At 39.4% G+C, this 21,759-nt stretch overlaps 1 protein-coding gene across 1 annotated transcript in view; it reads right to left on the bottom strand.

Annotated features, from left to right (window-relative positions):
* Positions 1–21,759, bottom strand: part of htr4 (5-hydroxytryptamine receptor 4) — a 174,541-nt gene that overhangs the window by 75,125 nt on the left and 77,657 nt on the right. Inside the window, exons 3-4 of the mRNA XM_035668714.1 lie at positions 12,346–12,453; positions 4,320–4,520 (exon numbers count right to left, since the gene is read on the bottom strand). Coding sequence (XP_035524607.1) covers positions 4,320–4,520; positions 12,346–12,453 — 309 coding nt within the window. The remainder of the gene's footprint in view (positions 1–4,319; positions 4,521–12,345; positions 12,454–21,759) is intronic.

Genomic DNA, 21,759 nt, shown 5'->3' with positions numbered 1-21,759 from the left:
CCAGCTGTCTCTATCAATTAAAGGTAATAAAAATACTTTAATAAATAAAAAAAAGAACCAGATTGTAGCTTAGTCTCTGATAAATCATGTGTACTTTTTAATTCTGCTGACACAGTTCTAGATATTTAGATATATTTTTCCTACAGGCACCCATTGTTTCATTTCCATTCCATTCATTTCTGTACCGTATGGAAATTAATTAGCAGTCTCTTGAAACTTGTCAGAGTTGCATACTACAGTGTTCTTACACGCTGTAGTAATTGTGTATGTTTCTTTCTCCTAGTTTTCCCACCAAGGTGACACAGAGGTTGGCCTATCCCTCTGGTTGTTGGAACTGAGAGAAAGATGATGATGAAGAAAGCAATCACAACTCGGGGTTGAAAAAACTACATAAACTCTATATTTTAATTTAGAACATCAATCAAAAATAATGCAGTATAGTGCAGTGTTCTTTGCAGTTTAGATACATGAAAGACATCATGTAGCAAACTAACTACCTACTGTATCAATTTAGGTCTGTGAATGTGATTTTGAGTGGTGTGGATTGATAAATGTTTATACTGTAATGTAGTAAATGTACCTTTCTTTACACTTAATTATCATGGTGATGGAGCATATAACTCAAGGAAGTTTCAAGACGTTATACATACAGTATCATGTGGAACTGAATGAAAACCAATAGCTGACTTGAACACGGACTATTTATAGTAAAAAGGCTTATACAGGCAAATCACTGGTCCGTTAAGGGAAGTGCTGTAATACTAAGTTCAATGGCCAACAATGAATGACTGCACAGAGTGCAGCAAATGCTCTCAGGTTAAATAAGGTCGGAAAATGTTTTTGCATGAAGACAAGCTCTATTTTCTCTGCACTCTGAATCCATAAGTCTTTGTCTGTGTGTCACAGTGATAGTCTTTATCTCTCCCTGGCAGATGAATTCCTAAACAGAAAAGTAGTTCTGGTTCCAAGTTATGGTAATGAAGGAGGATTACTGACAAATCCAGTGTTAAATCTGCCTACGCTTGTTTTAATCTTTAGTGCCTTTGTTTCAGTTGTTTTGCAGATTTTGAGTGTTCCTATGTGTTTGTTTAATATTTAGAATACCCAGCAGAACACACATACTGTATATACACACACTGGGAGAAACAGTTAATCTGGGCTTTATACCATATGGGTCTCCAGACTCTCTCTTACATTTTGCTGTAACTGACAGTTCCATTAATTCTTGGTCTCATCCTGCAGTTTTACATAAGGATCAACTTCCACGCTCTCTGTCTGTCAGTCTGCCTGACACTTTTAATCTAACCACAAACCTCTTCTGAAATGGCCTGTCAACCTGTAATTAGTAAGGAAAACATTGAGTCGATGATACAGATGCTGTTGGTCTGCTTAACTACACCTGTTCTTAAATTTAATACAGTTTATTATAGCTTAGAAGCATTTTCCCAACTTTTCTATCACTGTTTAGTTTAACTAGATATTAGCACATATTATCTCAAAGCATAAGAAAAGCAGAATTTAGTGTGTGACTGTGGTCAAAAGATATTCATTTTATTTTTATTAAATATCTTTTTATTAAACAAATTATTATTCATCAAGACCCCTTCCAGACATGTATTAGACATAAATAGTCTGATTGGAACAATAACGTGTTTTCCTGCTGGACACAAGATGTCTCCTACTTCACTGTAAAGTCCATTCTCCGTGGATGTGGACAAACAGCGGACAGGGGAAGGTTATAGCATCTGCAATATAGTTTGTGAGAGAAACATCAGAATCAACAACAGAAGAAGCAGGCAATAAGAGTAGGAGGCGGAGAAAGATACAGTCTGTGGGAGATGTGATATGATTCACTTGGGACAGGGGGAGCTTGGGGGTAATGAAGGGTGATTGCCTCGCTATAAATTGGTAATGGAAGTTCCAGGATGCGGAGGCAGCTGTATGTATAGAAGAGCACAAAGCTCCTCCGGCCAGATAATTGAATGAGGAGACCATTTCCTCCTTTACTGCTGCTGAGCTTTGCATGTTTGGTTTGTCTAATTTGGAAAATTCTCTTGTGTTTGTTGCTTCATTACTACGTTAAAAAACACATGTACATGCATGTGATGGAGCTCACTTAACCGGAACACATATCTAATGATCATGGCTATGCTGCATTCATCTTGCACTATTACTATATGTGTTTAAGTGAGAGGTCATAGAGGTCCTCCTACATTCCTCAAGTTTGTTCCCTGTCTTCTTATTGTAGACACATCATGATAAACAGTAAAAATCAGAAGATCACAGCACAATATTCTCTCAGTATTCAGTAAGGGTTGTGCCAACATCCCTACAATGTTACACAACACTTGTTTTACGTTAAAGGTTCCTGCGTTTACATTCAGTGTAGAAATCCTTAAAGGCCGAATACATTTTTCATGAACTCTAACTTGCAGAAACTTCTAACACATAAAGTTTTCTTCAGCATTATTTACTCTCTCAGTTTTTCAATATTGCAGCATGTTTGAAAAGTCACAGAACACGAGTCAGCTTGCGAAGTGAAAAAACAGTGATAAGACTGTGACTTTTGCTCACACCTCTTTCAGTTTGGGCATTGTCGGGTTGAGGTGCAGTTTAATCCAGCTGTCTGCATGATAAGGCTCACCCTGTCTGATTCTCTCACATCACAGGCTCCCACCCTCAACACAACAGATACCGACCATAATAAGTGAACAACAGACTTTCCAACCAAGTCACAGTTTGTTTACCGAGTAGCCAATTCTACACATTCTCAGGAAGGAAAAGCTTCAAACAGAATCTTTGAGACCACAGCATATCTGATTGATGCAATATTATTTTCAGCAGGGAATGCAGAAGATTACAAAACAGATGCTAACAATGGTTGACTAAAGTGGTCATGGTGATGAGCAGAGTTGTCCCAAAGTGCAGTATAATGTTTGCTAGCAAGCTAACGACTGCAGATAATGAGTAAAGTAATGAGCAATATGGTGACAGAGCTAGCAGGCAAGCTAACGTACTACAAGTGACTTCCAGGCCGAAGCGCACTGAAGCTACAGCCTCCAAAACCACCACCACTAAACTGGATTTCGACAGGCACACTTTGGCTAGCTAAACCCATATAAACAACATGTACTTCAGAGAGCGTGAATGAATAACTTTTACAGTGCTCTCCCGCCGTTTAAATGGCCTGTTTCATTTGCGTCTGCTGCTGTGCTGATATTTGTCAGTTGCTGTAAAAGTCAATGTGTTTTTCTTTTCCTCTTCAGAGTTGAAATGAATTCCATCAGTCTGGCTGCAGAGGCAATGAAAAGAATTTATCAGGTCTCCATCCTCACACAATCCATGCTATCAGTCCTCTCCCTCGGGTTAATACCAAAGCCGTCAAAATGAAAGGCATTGCTTAAATCAAATGACGTCAAATTGCACTCTGCCCCGACTTGCTGACTAATGTTTCAGCTTTGGACCAGCTTTATATTGTGGTAAGAAAGATGACGGTCAGAAGTCTGTTTACAAAATGTAAAATGATTTGAGGAAAAGAATATTACTTTCGATAGGTTTTGTTGAGCTTGTGGGCAACTTTTCAGCATTTTATGCATTCTCAAAAACTGGGAAATGACATCCATGCCTTTAAGACCATGTTGGTTACTGCGTGATATGTAGTGGCTTTGTCCATGGTGTTAAACAGGCATAGAGGGCAGTGTGTAGGAGGAAGCACATGTGAATGCCTGATTCTCTACAACTACAGTTCAGATTGCTGGTGTGTATCATTAAAACTTCTGACAGATATTCCTGGCCAGTGTGAGCAATGTTTCTACACAAAATAACTAAGATTTAGACCCAATCAGCAGAGCATCCAAACACTCAAGACCTATACACACTATCTATAGTATAGATAGTGTGTATAGGTCTACTATACTGTATACTGCCAACATAAATCCAAGTCTCTCACCTTTACACGTTTGATAAAAATATCTCGATAAGGGATTGTAATTTCTATCATTAAGGGTGATACATTTTGGACATTTTTTACTCTATATGGACAGATCTAGCAGCCTATCACACAGCAGAAATAAACGCAATGCTCATTTCCTACCACAAAGCATTGTTTGAGCAATGCTAACACATTTAACCAGCTTAGTGTGGACATACTCAGAGAATGAGTATCTCAGATGAGGTCCAAGTTCACACCAACGGGTTGACGTTTCACAATATCAACCATACAGATAAATCCTTCACACGCAAGCATTACATGACAAAACACAGCATGCTGAGTAAAAATGCTATCTGTATCTCTACACAACCAGAGCAGAAAATCTGACCTGTCCAGGGCGATGCAGCACAGGTGCAGTATGGACGCGGTGGTCAGCAGGACGTCCAGCGAGGTCCGGACCAGGCAGAAGGTCTCACCGTAGATCCAGTGCTGGTGGACCAGCTCGATGGCACCAAACGGCATTACAAGGACCGACACCAGCAAGTCAGCAAACGCCAGAGACACGATAAAGTAGTTAGTCTTGATTTTCCTGATGGAGGGGAAGAATGAGAGGGGAAAGAATGAAAAATGTTATATACAGAGCTCTCAAAACCTGATGCATCCTCCCACTGATGGAGTGTGACATAGGATAGGGTACTGTGCACCTTTGGCCAACACCATAACAAAAAGGGTGGAAATGTGTTCTTCCTTTGATTGATTGGTTGACATATTTCAAGCAATTGAAACTTTGTTCCAATACCACAGTGCCATTTCGGGTTGCTGCATTGTACTTGATACAATAGTTTCAATTAGTGGGCTGTGTGTTTTTTTTTAGTATTATTTTTTTGGCCTTATGCCTTTATTTGACAGGGACAGCTGGAGAGAGACAGGAAAGGGGGGCAGAGAGAGAGGGGATGACATGCAGTAAACGGCCGCAGGTCGGACTCGAACCCGGACCGCTGCATATATGGGTCTCTCTCTCTCTTATGGTAATGCCTAGGTTATGTTAACTAAGAAAAAAGAGTTCTTAACTTATCTTATATTGAGTTAACTTATCTGGTTTTAGAGTAGAAGAATACCAGTTTGGCCATTATTCATTGCATTAAAACGTTGCTTATTTTAGAAACCCCACAAAGCTCAGATTACAATACATCAAAAACCATAAAAAACAACAACTGCTGTTCTTTGTGTTTTCATAATTAAAATGACATCCGATGAGCTGTTTTGTTATTTTTCTATAATTGCTTTTGCCCCCTCCCTCGCAAAAACACGCATAATTTCTTTACATACAACTGCCAATCTCTCTCACTCCCTCTCAAATTCACTTACATGTGTGACTCAACATCACAGAGAAACTGCAATGCCATAGTCATTTAGTAATTTAAAATTTAAAACTAAACCTTTAATATATTCAAAACAAATTTCTCTGTTTTATGAAGTCTTGTTTCCAATAAAACTGTCAAAAAGCAGCAGTGCTACTAGTGGAGGCTACTGAAAAGAGGTCTGATGGATGTTCTCCTATGCCTAACTGATGTGAGCTCCTCAGATCGTCAGGACAAGACAACAAAAGGCAGGAAGCACGGACGTGCACACATAATTTGAGTGGCTGTTGCTCTAACCTGAAAAAGGACAACCCCCTGATGAATGGTGTAAGCAATGGGATGCCCTGTGAATAAAAATGTCCACATCTGCATGCACAGCATGTCACGTGTGCATCATGTTGCACACTATTGCCTTATGTTATGTTACAGGCTACATGATCATGCATGTAGGCTAATGAGCTAGTTAAGACTGGTCCATGTGATAGCATAATATAGAAAGTAGTGTGCAACGTGATGCAAATGTGTCCAAATTATAATTAAAGTTTGGATGATATGGTAATTAATATGGTCTAAATTTAGCAATGCACCTCTTGTATCCATGCAGCCACAACGGCAGAAAACTTGAGAGGGGCAGTTCAAGATATTAAAGTTCACTTATCAAAGGTAAACAGAGGCAGACAGGTTCTAAGTTTGTCTTCCAATACCAGCAAAGACCAAAAAATGTATCGAATTGGAAATCAAATATTGGTTCCATTACTCACTAAACACTAGATTTCAGGTGAAAAGGACAACAACATCAAAATAGAGAGGAAAGAGGAAACATCCATCTTCCCATTCACTGGAGAGGGAGGAGGAATACAGGGACAGAGTTCTAAAAGTGAAAAAGTTGAAATGAGGTACAACCACAGAGAGAAAGAGATTAAGGTAGATTCATTCTGCAAACAGGTAAAACTTTATGATATAAAAGAGACCGGAGGACTGAATCCTACAGGAGCCGAGAATGGCCATGCATGCAATTATCACAAGTTAATTTATCTCATTATCTTGAGAAAACAAGCTTTCCCATCTCGCATACAGAGATAATTAACCCGTTATCACGAGAAACAAAATGTATTTTTTTTCCTCTGGACATTGCAGTGAACTCCTATCTTTTCACTTCTCTATCTCATTGCCAGGAAATGAATAGCTTATATGAACTCTCAGATGTACATTCTGCTAACAACTCTTTTCAGTTCAGTCATGAATCCTCCCCAACAGTAATGACAGTGATCTTGAGGGCTGAAATCAGGTGTGATCAAATGAAGCAGACACTCATTTTTCAGTTCTCCATAATCATCCTGTGACCTTGAAAAAACATGTTGTTGTCTCGTTAAAAATGATCTCAAGGAATTGGCCTTTTGTTTTCTTCAGATAACAAAATACTAAATATAAATATATAAATATTATATAAAACTTATGATTTCAAAATATAAGCATTGTAAAAATATTTGTAAGCACAGTCATTCTCGGATTCTTGATAGAAGGTGGTTTTCTTTATCGAAGCAGCTGTCACACAGGGTGGTGCTGCTTCTACAAAGTATTGCTGGGATAAAAAGGCAAACATTACAATAAATGGGCCCCAAGAGATATCTTATTTTTATCTTCTACATTGTTCCTTGTAACAGGGGTCTGGTTTATAGCCCATTCAGGTTGGGATGGTGTTCTGTAACTAAAATCACAGCTTTTACGACCTCCTGAGTATGTTTCTTTAGTGTCCTGTAGATATTCTTCTTTTGTCATTACATTGTTTTTTTGTTTTTGTTTTTTTACAAGTCTTTAATATGTATATTTAATGTTAATATTTAGTCTTCAATAGCATGCATTTGCTATGTCTCCTTGCTTTAGGTGAGCCAGATGGATGCCCATATGACCTGTGTGTTTGTGAATGGACCGCTCTATTTTAAACTGGTTATTTCAGGTGGAGTACATCATTTGTGTTCAGTTTGTGTAAAGAGAGACAGCAGAGTGGTTTAGTGTGGGGGAGAGTGAACTGAGATACAAAGTCGCAGCTGCTGTGTGAATGAGTATTATGTATTATCAGCGCAACTCAATGAAGGCAGTGAGTATCTATGACCCGAATCAGGCTTTGAACACACACACAAGCATTCATTCACTTGCACAGCAACGCTTTCTTTTCAAACTCTAACTCACATTTTACACACACAATCTGTGCCAACGTTACACAGCATCCTAGTACTATTAGTAATGATTTACATTAAATTTTTTACTTACTTTTTAACTGTTGGTGTTTAACGCATTATCAAGAACAGGCATTCAGTCTAGGGGAAATAGCTACTTTCAACAAAACACATTTCTAACAAATGATAAAAATGTATGAGGGGATTAAACTAGGCATTGTTATCTAAAAACATAAAGCACTAATAATGGTTTTGAACCTGCACAGAACTCTTTTGTTTGAGCTACAAAAATGCAGATGAGTTTTGGATATAAATTATAGGTCTGCTCAGAAGTGAATTATGAGTTTTAAAGTAGTAAGTTAGTTTACATAGTGTTGCATACCTAAAAAAGAGTAAAATTACAGACTTGAAAAAAAAGTACCCAAAACAATTATTATTAATTACAGTAACATGAGTAGTTGTAGTTTGTTACTTTCACCCCTGATCCAATACCACTATATCCACAATAAGATACCAACCCACTTATTGGTAGGTTGCAAACTGCAATCTCGCCACTAGAAGCCATTAAATCCTACACATGGTCCTGGTTGCAATAGAGAATTATGTGAAGTATCAATCAAACTGATAGATTGACTGACTGACAGTCACTGGTGATTGGTTTGGACAAAGTGCCCCCAACCCTCTAAAACAGAAAACGTCTAACATGAACATGATTAAACATAAAAGAATAGGACAAATTAAAGAGAAATTCTGTCTGATTGCCAGGTCAACTTTGGCAAACAATCACACATTCACAATTTGTCATGTTCGTTCAGCTAATAGCGGCTTCTTTATTTGTATTATGCACTGCATTGTGAAACAATAGTGTACATCACTACTGCTTTCAAATATACATGTATTCATATATAGGCAGCTATGCAGCTGGGACACGCATCTGTCACACACATACATCAATAAATACTTCCTCTCTCACCTTCACAGTCTCTCTCTCTCTCTCTCTCTTTCTCTCTCGAAAATATTGTCACAGGGTTTGTATATAAAAACCTGTCAATTTGATGGAAAGCTAGGCCCCAGCTAGTCAGCTGACCAGTCGACTCATCAATGAGTCAAACTGTCAGATTATAAAGGAATCCCAATAGGTAGGCAATCAAATGTAGAGTGATGAGAATAGGAAAATATATACCTTTCCTTATCAGGCTGGTAACTATCTTTGCATTCACAGGTGAACCATACCAGCCAACCAGCTAATCAGTGAGCGAGTCGGTCAGTCAGCTGGCCCGTTCTCCACATTTTCTGCAGCGTGGATGGTCCACGGTCTATAAATAGCTTCAGTAAGAGTGGATGGCTGTGAGGGGTTTCCATCTGCCTGTCACTAACCCAAACAGCCCCTTAAAACAGGCTGTTAGTGATGGAAACAGCCAGCTGTCTGCTCCGCCTGCTGCATGTGGGGCACGCGTAAATCATGGTGACATGCACACACACGTTCACGTACATGCATTTCAAACACACAAGCAAGCCCAAGCAAACATAAATACAGCACCGTATACACACACACACACACACACACACACATACTGTAGATGCATGCCTACAGGCTTATATACACACATATACCATACACTGTACGCTCAAACATGTGAGACACACACACACACACACACAGCAGTGTTGGCTCAGAACAGTTTAGAAACCATCAACATGCCCAGAGGGGGAGGCGTCATGTTTAGTTAGGATGACATATCGTGTTTAGCTTAAAGTGCTAAGAATAAATAAACTTTATTAAAAGGGATTGTGTTACTATGAGGTTGGTGTAATTTACAGACAAACATGGCGCCCACTCTGGAAGGCAGATGAGGAGATATGAAGGCATTTAAAAAGAAAATACAGTTAAGAGTAGAAGAGGGATGAGGACATCAGAGATGGCGTCAATATTATTTAAATACACAGGCATACATTTATTCACACAACAAGAAAGTAAATTCAAAATTCCTCATTACAAATCGGGCAAGGCTTGAAAGAGGACATCCTGATTTCTTCATTACTATGATTATGGCGAAGACAATGATGCATGTATAGTGCAGCAATTAAGAATGTCCCACTGTCCCGAGGACAATAAAAATAGCGCCTGGGACAGGAGTGCCTGGGACAATTCTGGAAGAGTGGAGAAATGTATCATTACAAATGAAATTATTAATTTTATGTGTCATGCAATATATATCAATTTTATTGCTGGTGTTCAAAATTGAAAAATGTGAGATGGCCAGACCAGAGATGCCAACTTGGCAACTTTCTCACTAGATTTAGGGACCCTCTTAGTGTCTTTATTTCTAAAAGCAAGTAGCAACACATTTAGTGCCTCATTCAAACCATCTGGGAGAAAGCAGGAAATATATTCCAATATATTGTATCGTAGTTCATTCCCATGCACGCTAATCAGAGTAATCACAGTCCACGGCTACTCTTCACCGGGGTCTCTCCCTCTCCTCTTGTGCTGTGCGAAGGCAGTCAATAGGTGTGGCATGTGGGGCACGTTGGCCTTCTCTCTCACTCTTTCTCTATGGTGTTCCTATTGCTTACATGTAAAGAGCTGTTTGACCTTTTCTCTCACTCTTTCTCTGCATTAGGGTGTTATAACTTATATTGAAATTGTTTGTTCTCTTCTCCCTCCCTTCGTAAAAAACGTTTTTACTCAAATTCCCCAAAACAGGTTTGCATTTGCACTGTAGTTTGCAGTGATGCATTTATTGATCAGTTGTAAATAAAGAAGAAATATTAACTCAAACAATAACTAAAATAATAATGATAACTGATTGTGTGTGAATTTGGGACAATTGTTGTATGAGGTACCTATCCTCAGTGTGTTACCTACAATAGACAGAGGTCAGTGTGCCTGCAGTTTGGAGAAATAGACAGGAATAATGCACTGCTGTGGAATGGGGTTGCAGAAAAACTTACTTTAGCCACATGAAAAAAAAAAATCAATATCAGTCTAAGTGTACGTTATATTAATATTTTCACTGCTTCACCTTTCCATCTGACAACCCTTTTCTTTGTCTGTCTGGGATTTTAACGATTAGCGATTTCTTATAGATCTGCCCAATGTCCAGTATAAACAGCATGCAGACTGTGTGGCAGCATGTGTCTGTGTGTGTGGGGGGGTTCTTGTTCACACACTTGACATGACACATGGAGAGAAACAAGAGGTGGTTGGTAACAGTGGTTGTGTTTGTGTGGTGGTTATTGATGAATGGGAGCTTTTCTCTCTTACAGACTGCACAGACTTCACTGCTATCCAGTTTGTCCATCTGGTTATAAGATTACTTGCAAACTAATATATGAACTAATCACAATGTAAGGTTATGGGAAAAAGTATTTTTGAGCCAGTTTACATCACGTGACAGATTGCCGTTGCTGTAATTACACGGTTTGGGCACAATGTCAAATTAGCTTCCCGTCTCTGTTCCTGGGGGCTTGGGCTACATTGGCATCTACTAGCATAACACACCTGAATCTGCGAGCAAACTGCTGGCAATCCAGTTGCATTGTGGGTAATGTAGGTCCCAGGTTTTGACAAGGAAGAATACGTGGAATAGAAAACAAGATATTTCTTGGTGTGCTGCATAGATTTCGATACCTTTGTTTGCTATAGGACTGTAATGCTATATGAGCAAAGGCTCAGCCTGTCACACTGAGGTGTATGTCGACATTAGGATACTGCCACAAGTAAGGACTACTAAGATAAATAAAAATCTGACAAACCGTTTTTTTACTGATTGACTGATTACAGGCTGACTGGTGCTTGATGATGTTTGTTGGTTGTTTTGCAGTTTTGTTGGTTTTAATGATGTACTCGTTACTAGTTATGCTTTTTTCTGTCACGAACACTGTCACCAGTGGGACACTCCCACTGAGAAGGAGAATTTTTGTGTCTCACAGTTTGTGTGTATGTGTCCTTTTTCATATTCGCATTTGAGTTTGTGTGTACTGGGACTAAAGATAACGTGTGTGTGTGTGTGTGTGTGTGTGTTTTCCCCAGTGGACATAAAGACAATGAGGCAGGGAGAAACAAATATGGTGTGCCATGATTCTGTCCTTAGGGAGGTGAGACATCACAGCTATGACTTTGTCACTCATCAGTGTTCTTAAGTACACACATACAGTCCATACACACACACACACAAACACACACACACACACACACACACTGCAAGTAGGCAGTTGGCAAATATACACAGAAATAAAACCGCACATGTACACACACCTGCCTACATTAACTTTTTTTTGCCGCGCACTCACCCTACTCCACCCACACACACATGCACATCATGTCAACATCCTGGGGAGCAAGGTCACCCTGAGCTCTCAGGTGTCACAAGATAGAGAGAGACAAAGAGAGATCAGAGAGACAATAAGCAGAAGAGAGATGACACAAGGGAAGAAGAGAAAGAAAAGGTAGAGATGAGAGGAGGAGGAGAGGAGGAGGAGAAGGAGAAGAATTATTGCGGTGGCAGCTACTCCCACATGACCAGCCGTCCTCAGGATGACCTGCCAGCTCTGGCCTTGTCTCACATGCATTATTTGCTTGGACAGAAACATCACCCTTTCTTTGAGCAGTGTATATTCATGTTAATGTATTACTTAACTGAGGCTCTCTCGCTCTTGCTTAAAGACACAAAAGGACACGCACTCATTCATTCTGTTATCATCACTTAAATACACAGAGACAGTCTGAATTCATTTCTTTGCTGACATACCAAACCTAAACCCACTGTGTGTTACCACTTTATTAGCAGTTTTGGTTCATTGTATGCAAGTGTATGCACTCTAGGAAAGAAAGGAATATGTGTAGGAAAAAGGAACAAAAGCTCTGTCCCACCTGAGTTGTCTGTCCTTGCAGACGGCCACCATGACCAGCAGGTTTCCCAGGATGCTCATCAGCATGACCAGAGACAGGAAGCAGATCAGGGCCATCTGCTTTAGCATGCTATGGAAACAGCAAAAAGACACAACAACAGCACATCAGCACTGATCTGCAGAGTGAAACTACAGTCTGTATCTTACAGATAACAGTGATGAATAGAAAAAAAAGCTTTAGTTGGTTTAACTGCACAGAGGCAAGACTTTTTATGTTAAAATCAATGTTTCCTTTATCTGCTTACATCACAAAGTGGAGCTGCATCAGCGACAAGTAATCCCTTCGCACTAATTGCTTAAGTTGTTCAGGTATGGCCGCAGTCATTGGCAAAAAAACTTTTAATGAGAGTGAGCGCTCCATCCAAGAGCCAAAGCCTTTTTTTTATGTAATAAAGTTTCTGTTGCTCATCAATATGTCTCAAGTTGAAAATCTGATAATCTGGTATCTATGGTTTTCTATCTATGGAGAGTTATTTATATCTCCTCCATCTCCAAGGTAGCCTGCTGGATCACAGCAATTAGCCAAGCAGCAGAACTCTTCTTTAAATCATCAACATGAGCATCAGAGAAGCTAGCTTAAATTTTTTAATTCACGGTGCTTGAACTAATCTTGTCAACAAAAGGAAAATACATCAAATCTAAGCTATCTGTATTGTGAATTCCATTGTTTTTTAGTTTTGTAAAATACATTTTCTTAGAATTTCCGCTCAAGTTTTTTTTTTTTTTTTATGATTCATGGCATAAAAGACATTTTTGAGTTCTTATTCCTATAGCCATGATTGTTCTGTTTCTATAGTGATATCACAGTTTAAGTACTGAATTTTGATAGTCATTTTTCTTTTAAATTAATCTATTTAATTTAGGGATGTCCGATATTCACTAAAAAATGTAATATCGGGAATTATCGGTATCGGGTTTTTATAACCGATGTTTGTTCTGTAGGCTTCAGCATTTCCGAGCCTGCATGAACGCAGCATGGGACGTTTACCGGCATCAGCCGCTAGATGACGAAATTATACAAACCAAAACTACACGCTAGGACTGGGTTGATTGCATAACCGTGGATTAAGCCAGAAGCAAACGAATTTAAGCTAAGAGTTGATTTTAACTATTAAACGCAAAAACATAACCAGAGCTATCGCAGCTCAAGCTACGTGATTAGCGCTTAGTAGGCGATTAGCGTTAGCCGCTCTTTTCTCAGTATTAAAAAAATACAATGAAATTGAAGTTGGTTTCTCTGTATTTTTGCACAGACAGTGTTTTACTTTGGAAAAGCTACATGGGGCATTTTATGTAATGAAAAACTATATTCCATGGGGGCTTCAAACAATAAATATTAGGCCATAATATGTGTTGATTCCACAATAGGAGATATCGTATATGTTAAAAAAGAGTAACAGTTTTGGCTGTAAAAGCCTAGCAAATCTAACTTATCGGTATCAGGTGATATCGGTATTGGAAATTGAGAGTTGGACAATATTGGAATATCGGATATCGGCAGAAAAGCCAATATCGAGCATCCCTAATTTAATTAATATATATATATATTTAAGAGATTCTACCACAAACCACTAGAGGTAGATCGCATACCATCAGTGGTAAACTTACCATAGTTTGAGAACCAGTGTTCCAAAATGATAAAGTCCTTTTATTGAGTCATTTAATCACTGTTAAAAGTTACAAATAGCATAAAAGTCAAATTTTTTGACAATCAACATTCAATTTAAAGTTTCAACAATTCACAATCAGACGTCTTCAGTATTTTCAATTTCCATCCATTTTCCAAAGACATCTCTTTGTCCAGTGTGAAGAAAAATGCAATAAAGTTTATCATGTTTATGTCTGATTCAACCTGAATAAAGTTAAGACCAGATGCAGGGTGCTAATCCACTATCCACCATGGGGAATGTGACATATTTTATGGCATAAAAGTGCAGGCGTTGCATTTTCACTCCTGCACATATGACCTTGGCGTGGAGTCAACAAAATGTCTCAAGGTACAGCAAAGTAGCAGAATGAGTTATAAATCAAATCCCTCAGAGTAAATTGTGTGGTTTAAGAGCCCTCTGAAAATGGCTTGTTTAATCTCAGACTTGTTTGACATTGGTAATGCATTACAGTAATCCTCCCGAGGTTTGTGGTCTCTCGTACTTAAAGGCTTGACAGGAAGGCAGCAGCAGGAGTGAGAACAACTCCATTACACGAGCATAACTTTAGTTTTCTTTCCTCATGTGTTTGTCCTGCAGGTCTACAGAAAATCACAAGTTTGTGTAGCTTTTATGTTCTGTAATATGCTGGTACACGCCTTTACTGTATGATTCACTGCTGGAGTCAGGAGCTATACACCGTCCCTATCTGCCAAATTATTTTACTCTCACCATCTGAGGTTCAAAGGCGAAGTGATAGTGTGCAAATGAGGCCTGTTCTTTGATCAGTGGTGCCAACACACTAATCAGATCAAATGGGAACGCTGACAGGTTCTCAACAGAAGCATCATTAGGTTAGAAAGGCCTCAGTAGCGCCATACCAATCTTCTTTCATCTTGAATTTGCTGGCTACAGTCTGACCTTTCCCCTAAATGAGACACTGATACGCACGTTATTGTAGTAGCTACTACCATTTAACACAGCTATGGGTGGGCATGACAGGCAGCGTAAAAATATCCTCTTTCGAGCAGGAGCCTGTCCTCATTTCGGATATGACAATGCACGCAGAAGCAAGAGCAAGTGCTTTCTCTCTGAGCTTTCAAAACACACACTGATCATTAGTTGCCTGTCAGCTTCAGATTCTAAAGCTGCTGGCATCTGCTTCCTGATTCTTGAGGAACAATAAAGCTCAGCACCCAGTTGTCCAACTCCTATTCAGCAACAACACTGTTACCTCAGAGCCTCTATTAAACTTTGATGCTGAGTTGCACTTTGAGACAATGTTTGATGAGAAGAACGTGTTTTTCTTTTAGGCTACACATGATTCCCTGCCGATTCACAGACTTGAGCCTGCAATCTGCCACCCGCAACCCTACTCATTTAACCTTCTAGTAAATTTACAATAAATGTCTAGATGTCTGAGTTTACCTGAGCTACATTTGGTTGAAGAGGCACAATTAGATGTACCCTGGTGTCATCAGTGCTTATAGCTGTTCTGAATATCTACACTCGAGGGTCGGATGAAAACCCCAAAAAAGAGGCAAAAGTCACAGAAAGGGGAAAAAATTATATAATTACGCAATTGGGCATAACAGCCCAGACTTCCAAGCAGTGTCTCCTTGACTCATGGTGTTGCACTTTGTTGTTCATACGAAACTGACTGAATTAGCAGTGTGAAGAATGAAAATGAAAGCTTCAAACTCTGAACACTTTCTCACCTTCACACACCTGCCTAGTTTCTAGATGAAATGGCCACGAATGTCATAATGTCGGTTTTGGAAAGTTACAAATATTTTTGGTGCAGCTTACCCAGTTCCAGCAGAAGACCTTGGAAAGATGTGATTGTAAAGGTTTTCAGATGTTGTTTGAAGATCCATGAGGCATTTTTAAACAAGATCAACCTGTGACCTACGATAGGTGCTTTCAACCAAGAGCTATTTGTCCCAGGAAAGTTGCATGCTTCCTTCACAAAAACAGACTAAAAACTGGTTGAGAGCTGTAGTACCAGCGCTTACAGTTTCTTTGTGCTAGCATGAGGTGTCTAGGTGTAGTGTGAACCTAAGGTAATCAGCTGTCCTGTCTTCAGTGGGGAGTTCATTCCACCACAGAAAAGGAGCCTTGACGAAGATAAGCGGCAACAAGGTCCTTGGTACTAGACAAATTTCGACATGCCCAGCACCAAATCACTGGGTTTCCATGATTACATGAATCTCAAAAGGTCAGATGTCAAGTCAAGTGTATTTGTGTTTTCCAGTATCACTTAAAATGTCTGAAAGGACCTTACAGTAACCATTCCTAATCAGCACAAACTCTAAACTGCCTAAATAAATGTCACAAAATACCTTATTTTCACCCTTGATAATCAAATAATGCATTAAATTAGTGAGTGCAGACACATGCTTCTGCAAGCTCCTGTATATGTATTGTGTTTAGAGACAGCAAGAGCCCATAACTCTTAAAACAGACAGTTGTGTGTTTCACAATGTTAGAGGCATTTGTGACAACTCTGTTCTGTCAGTCTTCTCTTTTCTTTTGCCTTCACCGCACCACATGTTCTAAATTGATTTTCCAGATGTATGAGGAACCCCTTCTGCATACTGTCATTTGCTCTTAAATCCTACTTTACATATCTCTGCATGTGGAAGACAGAGAGAGAGGGAGAGGGACTGCAGAAATGCAGTGCCAGAGGTAAGAGGGAAGGACTGAGTGAAACAGAAAAGTTGTAACTTTGTTGACATCTGATACACATGAACTCTGACCTGCAGCTAAACTGAACTTCTGGTGGGCAATCAGCAAGCAGCAGCCTCAATTAGGCATTCAGAGACAGATGAGGGTTGACTGGGGAAATACCTCATCCAGACAAGAAGCTTTAAAGCTCCAATCCGTCACTGGACGGCTGGTTTGCTTTGCTGACGATGAAGACAGAATGCACATTTTTTTTTATTTTTGCTAATAGTGAATATCTTTTAAAACTAAATGTGAAAATGTTTTAAGAGCTATTTCCTCAACTGTGTCAGGAAGGGAAAAAAGAAATCCCACCTGAATCACCTACACTGCCTCAGATTATCTTCTGCATCACTGCTGTGGCAGCAATTCTGAAGCGTGGCTTTAGCCTTTAGAGTGGCTCCAGCCTTTAGAGTGGCTCCATATCAGGTGTCTGTACCGAACAAGCTGCTGAAGTGCTGCTGATTGGATCTAAAGAGCAGGGTTTTTTTTTTCAGCCCTGATGAATGGCAGTCAGGAGCCTTGGTGGTCCACAGATGCCCTGGAAGGGTTGATGCTGCCGGCAGTGTGGGGCAATGTGAGAAATAACATGTCCGACGGCACACATGAGTGATTCTGCAAGAACCGTCGAGTCAGCTGAGCTGATTGCACAGATCTTTGGGGGTCTCCACAAATATGGTGAAAGTATCTGCTATTGCATATTTAAAGCTGTGTTGCTCCCACACTCGACTGTAGCTGATATAATCAGAATCAGCAAAAATGCCACAGGCTTTGGTGAACACAAATAGTATAAAAAATAATACCTTTTATCTTTAGTTTTAATCCTATTATTTGTCATTTGTCATTTTTTTATTCATAATTTTCTAATTAGAAAGAAAGTTTATCATTTTATTCAGAAATTTGTCTTTCTGTCTGTCGCACATTGACTAATTCACTTACTCTTTATGCTTTCCTATTAAATGTTGATAGTAGGGAATTGCTGTGGTGGAGCTCCATATAATGAGACAATAGGATAGGATATAAAAATAAACATAAAAGAGCACATAAAAGCACCACCACTAGAAGATAAGACTTAAAACATAAATAGACAAGAAAAACTAGTAGATTGTTAAATCATTCGAGCAGTAGAGTGCTCAGACTCTGATGTGCTACATCCAGTGCTGATATATGATTTAAGTGCTTCCTTTCTCCTGACAGTCCTAGAAAGTTCTTGTTCATCTGAGGACACAACAGCATCAGGGAGCTTACTATTTCTGGGCGAGAGGTCCTACAGGAAAGAGCTATCCTTATAAGAGGGGAACATTTAAAAGAGACGCAACAGGAACACAGTGGGATTGGTTGGCCATAATTTGCTGTGCCTTTACAAGGAGAAAACAGTGAATCCAAGCCTTGAAAGAGCTTTGCTTGTGAGTAACCTTTATTGTTTCTGTAGAAAGTTACTGTGATTTTTCTTCTGGATCTCCATAAAACTGAAATAACGCCTCCTACTTTGCAGCTCTAATCTGTTATAGTGTGCAAAAATGCTTTATGGAACTTAGTGAGTCTGCCCTCTTCACAAACATTTTATTATGGCTTCTTTCAACACATTTACAGTTATTAGAAAGTTACCAGCTGCCAGCTTCATATCTTGTTAAACCAAATTTCTGTAATGGAGGATGCACACCTCCTAACCCCAAATGAGCAGATCTCTCCCCCATCCTGTCCTGTCCATTCTCCATCCATCAAGCCTGTTTTCTCTGTTCATGCTCACCATCATCAGACCCTTTGAGGGTAAATATCTTATCAACAGGGAAAAGATCCAACTTTACATGGTCTCTTATTAAAAAAAACAACAAAACATTTGCCTGCTGCTGAAGGCCTCAATGGGAATCCCTAATTGCAAACAATAGCTGTCTGGACACTGGCGTTCCCTCTCAGCGGGCAAAGACAAGCCTGCTATTATTCACACTGGCAACAGAGGCGATGGGTGCTGTCCAAACTGGTATCAAACGCTTGTTATCAGCGTCATAAACAGGGACAAATGTGTTGGAACAGAGGACCGGGTCATGACATAGTCTCCTGCTGGCTGGAACCACAAGAAAGCGTAAGTAGAGGCTGGAAAAAGAGAATAATCACAGAAAGCTCGGGAGTAAAAATAAATTATGAAAGCAGGTGGTTCACTCAGCTGGAAAAATTTGACAATGGACAATAAATCAATGCATTAGGCTAAGCAGTCTTGTTGATGACATTTTTTTATTTAGTGGGATGAAGCAGAAATTAGAATTCTCTGTCGTGTATGCTGGGGAGCTAATTTAATTTATTTTTAAGTTAACAGCTCGGTAATTTATGGTATTTGTGAGACAGCCAAAGAAAAACTAATATTTAAGTCCTTAAGTAAAAGTTTTATCACATGTATATCCATCTAAAACCTCAAATGTTTGGAAGTCCAACCAGTTCATAAAAATAAACCGTCAGGGGACACCAGCATGGAAACCATTCAACTTAACACATGTATGTAATCTTTTCAAATACACTTTAAACTAAGAATTCCTACCAGCTGCAGGATAAATAAATGAAACATCATTTATAACCTTTACTTTTTACATCTGTAATTCCACACCTTTGTACATGTATAAAATTGCCAATCATGTTTTGACGTGGTGTTTTAGTCACAGCGAAGGTGCCCACATCTAAACTGTTGCTCTGCGATTTAGTCCTGTTTTTCCAGTCCGAGAAGATTATTTTCTTAGCTGTGACAAGGGCTCTTTAGGCAAATGACTGCGGCTGCTGCTGCAGCTGAGGTTTGCTTCTGTACGGCAGGTTTCTGTTTCTGCATTGAGCTGGAGGGTCAAACTGGAGTTTTGTTCCAATTAGGCTCTGTTATCTTTACCTCACCTCGGAAAGAGAGGTTTTACAACAAAAAATAGTTCTAGCAAAAATGTATGAAACACAATCTGGTTACAAAGTGTTTGCAGTCAAAGAGCTCGAGAGGGTATTTGAATGTTTGTGATGGTTCCAACGACTGCAATTTAAACCTAGTTGCTGCTCGTAGTGTGATGGACATTATAAGTGACAGTTGGTCTGGTGTGAAAGAAAAGAACTGGCTTCGTTACTTTTTTATTTCCCTGATGTGGACCGGCTGCAGAGTGCTAATGAGGAAAAATTAAGAAGGGAAACGTGTCATACAACCTGGGTCTTATTTTCATAGTTTTGGCTTAATTTCAATTTGAAATGAGAACACCAAGTAAATTACTGAGAAAATAATAAATAAAATAAAGTCAAGAAACAAACAGTCAGACAGTAATCACATTACATTATTTGGAATGAATGAAGTAGAAAAGTGAAATGGTTTTTGAAACTGTCCGTTGTAAACAGTCATCACCACAGGTTGACAGGCTCGTCAACACTGACCTATTGTACTTGCTCGCCTTACGTACATACAGTTTTTCTGTGTAATGACCGCACTAAACAACCCAGCATCCCTAAAAATAACAATTCCACATAATTTATGTCCCAAAGTTCAGTGCTAGAACAGGACGTCAAACAATGTTGCCATTGAATGTATCCTGATACTTTGCAGAAGTGTCCATTATCAATATTCATCTCTGTTTCTCTATTTGTAATTGACCTTTCAAGTGGACTCACTTGGTTTTACATCCAAATAAAAAGGTTTGAATAACTATGGTAAGCTGTTGGCTACCTAAGTCACAGTTAAAAACAAAGACTAATGACATAACAAATATAACAAAATCAGTGAACATTTAAGGGTACTACATACTGCCACTAGATACGGTACCAGAGCACCAGCATCTCAGACCAAAATCAATGAGTGCTATGGCCCACCAGACTCCACTGGAAATTGGATCTTACCTTCTGACATCACTCTCTTCTTAGGATGCCATAACTCCACTATATCGTTAAATAGCAAATTGTTGTTTGAAATATAATTTATAAAACCTTTAAAATTCAAATTTAATTGTACTGCTACAACATGTTTCAAAAAGCATCTGCCTCTACAGATCTAACAAACCAAGAACCAGTCACAAAACAATGCAACAAAATAAAACAACCAGGAAGTGAAGCAGAGGTGACAATCTGACATTTACCGGTATACATTAACAGGATATTTTTAGCTGTGTTGACAGTTTAAACAAGCAAAGTGTTCATCCAATTGTTTACACAGCTAATTGAAGTGTATTAAAGCTTGCACTGTGCACCCATCCTTATGATTGTAAATGTCAAGTTCCTGTAACTCCCCCAGCTTTAGCTGTAGCTCATAACTTTGCTAAGCTCACTGTCTGGCTGTGGGTCAGTAGGTACAGTGGGTCGTCCATTAATCAGAAGGTTTGGTGATTCCCCAGCTCCTCCCTCTGCATGTCTCTGCTGTGACATTAGTGTGTGTGACGTGTGTGAATGAGATTAGTCAGTTGAGTTGGCACCTTGCATGGCAGCCTCTGCCATCAATGTATAAATGTGTGTGAAAGGGTGAATATGAGTGCTTTGAGTGGTCGGTCAGAACACGCAGTCCATTTACCATTACCATGTAAAACCGAATAAGTCCCCCGAGTTGTTTCAGAACTTTTAAACACAAAAGCTTAGAATTTATCGGAAACACAGCATGGCTTGAGGTTCCTCAAGTGCCATCAATTTATTCCCAAACACAAATAACCTTGCAAGGCAGTCTTCAAGCAATTTGCTTGTGTCCAAACCACAGTGGTACTGGACCAATTGGTGTCCAATGAGAAACTGGAGCAGGAGCTATGGGTGTGGTTTAATGCTAAGTGGACGCGGACCTTAAATTTGATAGCCAGATTAAAGCTGTGGTGAAATCCAGCTTTTTCCAGTTAAGGCAGCTGGCAAAGATCAAACCAGTCCTTCAGAGACAGCACTTTGAGACAGTAATCCACGCCTTTGTGAACGCTAGGTGTGCGTAATGACGTGTGTAATCAGTGACTGTTCGAAAAATACAATGGAGGCTGATAAAGGGTTTAGCGTATGTTGCTAGGATCAGAACTGGGGAGTATTTC

This window comes from Morone saxatilis, unplaced genomic scaffold, assembly GCF_004916995.1.
Source record: "Morone saxatilis isolate NCDOM2014 unplaced genomic scaffold, NCSU_SB_2.0 Contig22, whole genome shotgun sequence".
Lineage (NCBI taxonomy): Eukaryota > Metazoa > Chordata > Actinopteri > Moronidae > Morone > Morone saxatilis.
The sequence above is the reverse complement of the archived record's forward strand: the minus strand, read 5'-3'. Positions and strand labels throughout refer to the sequence as shown.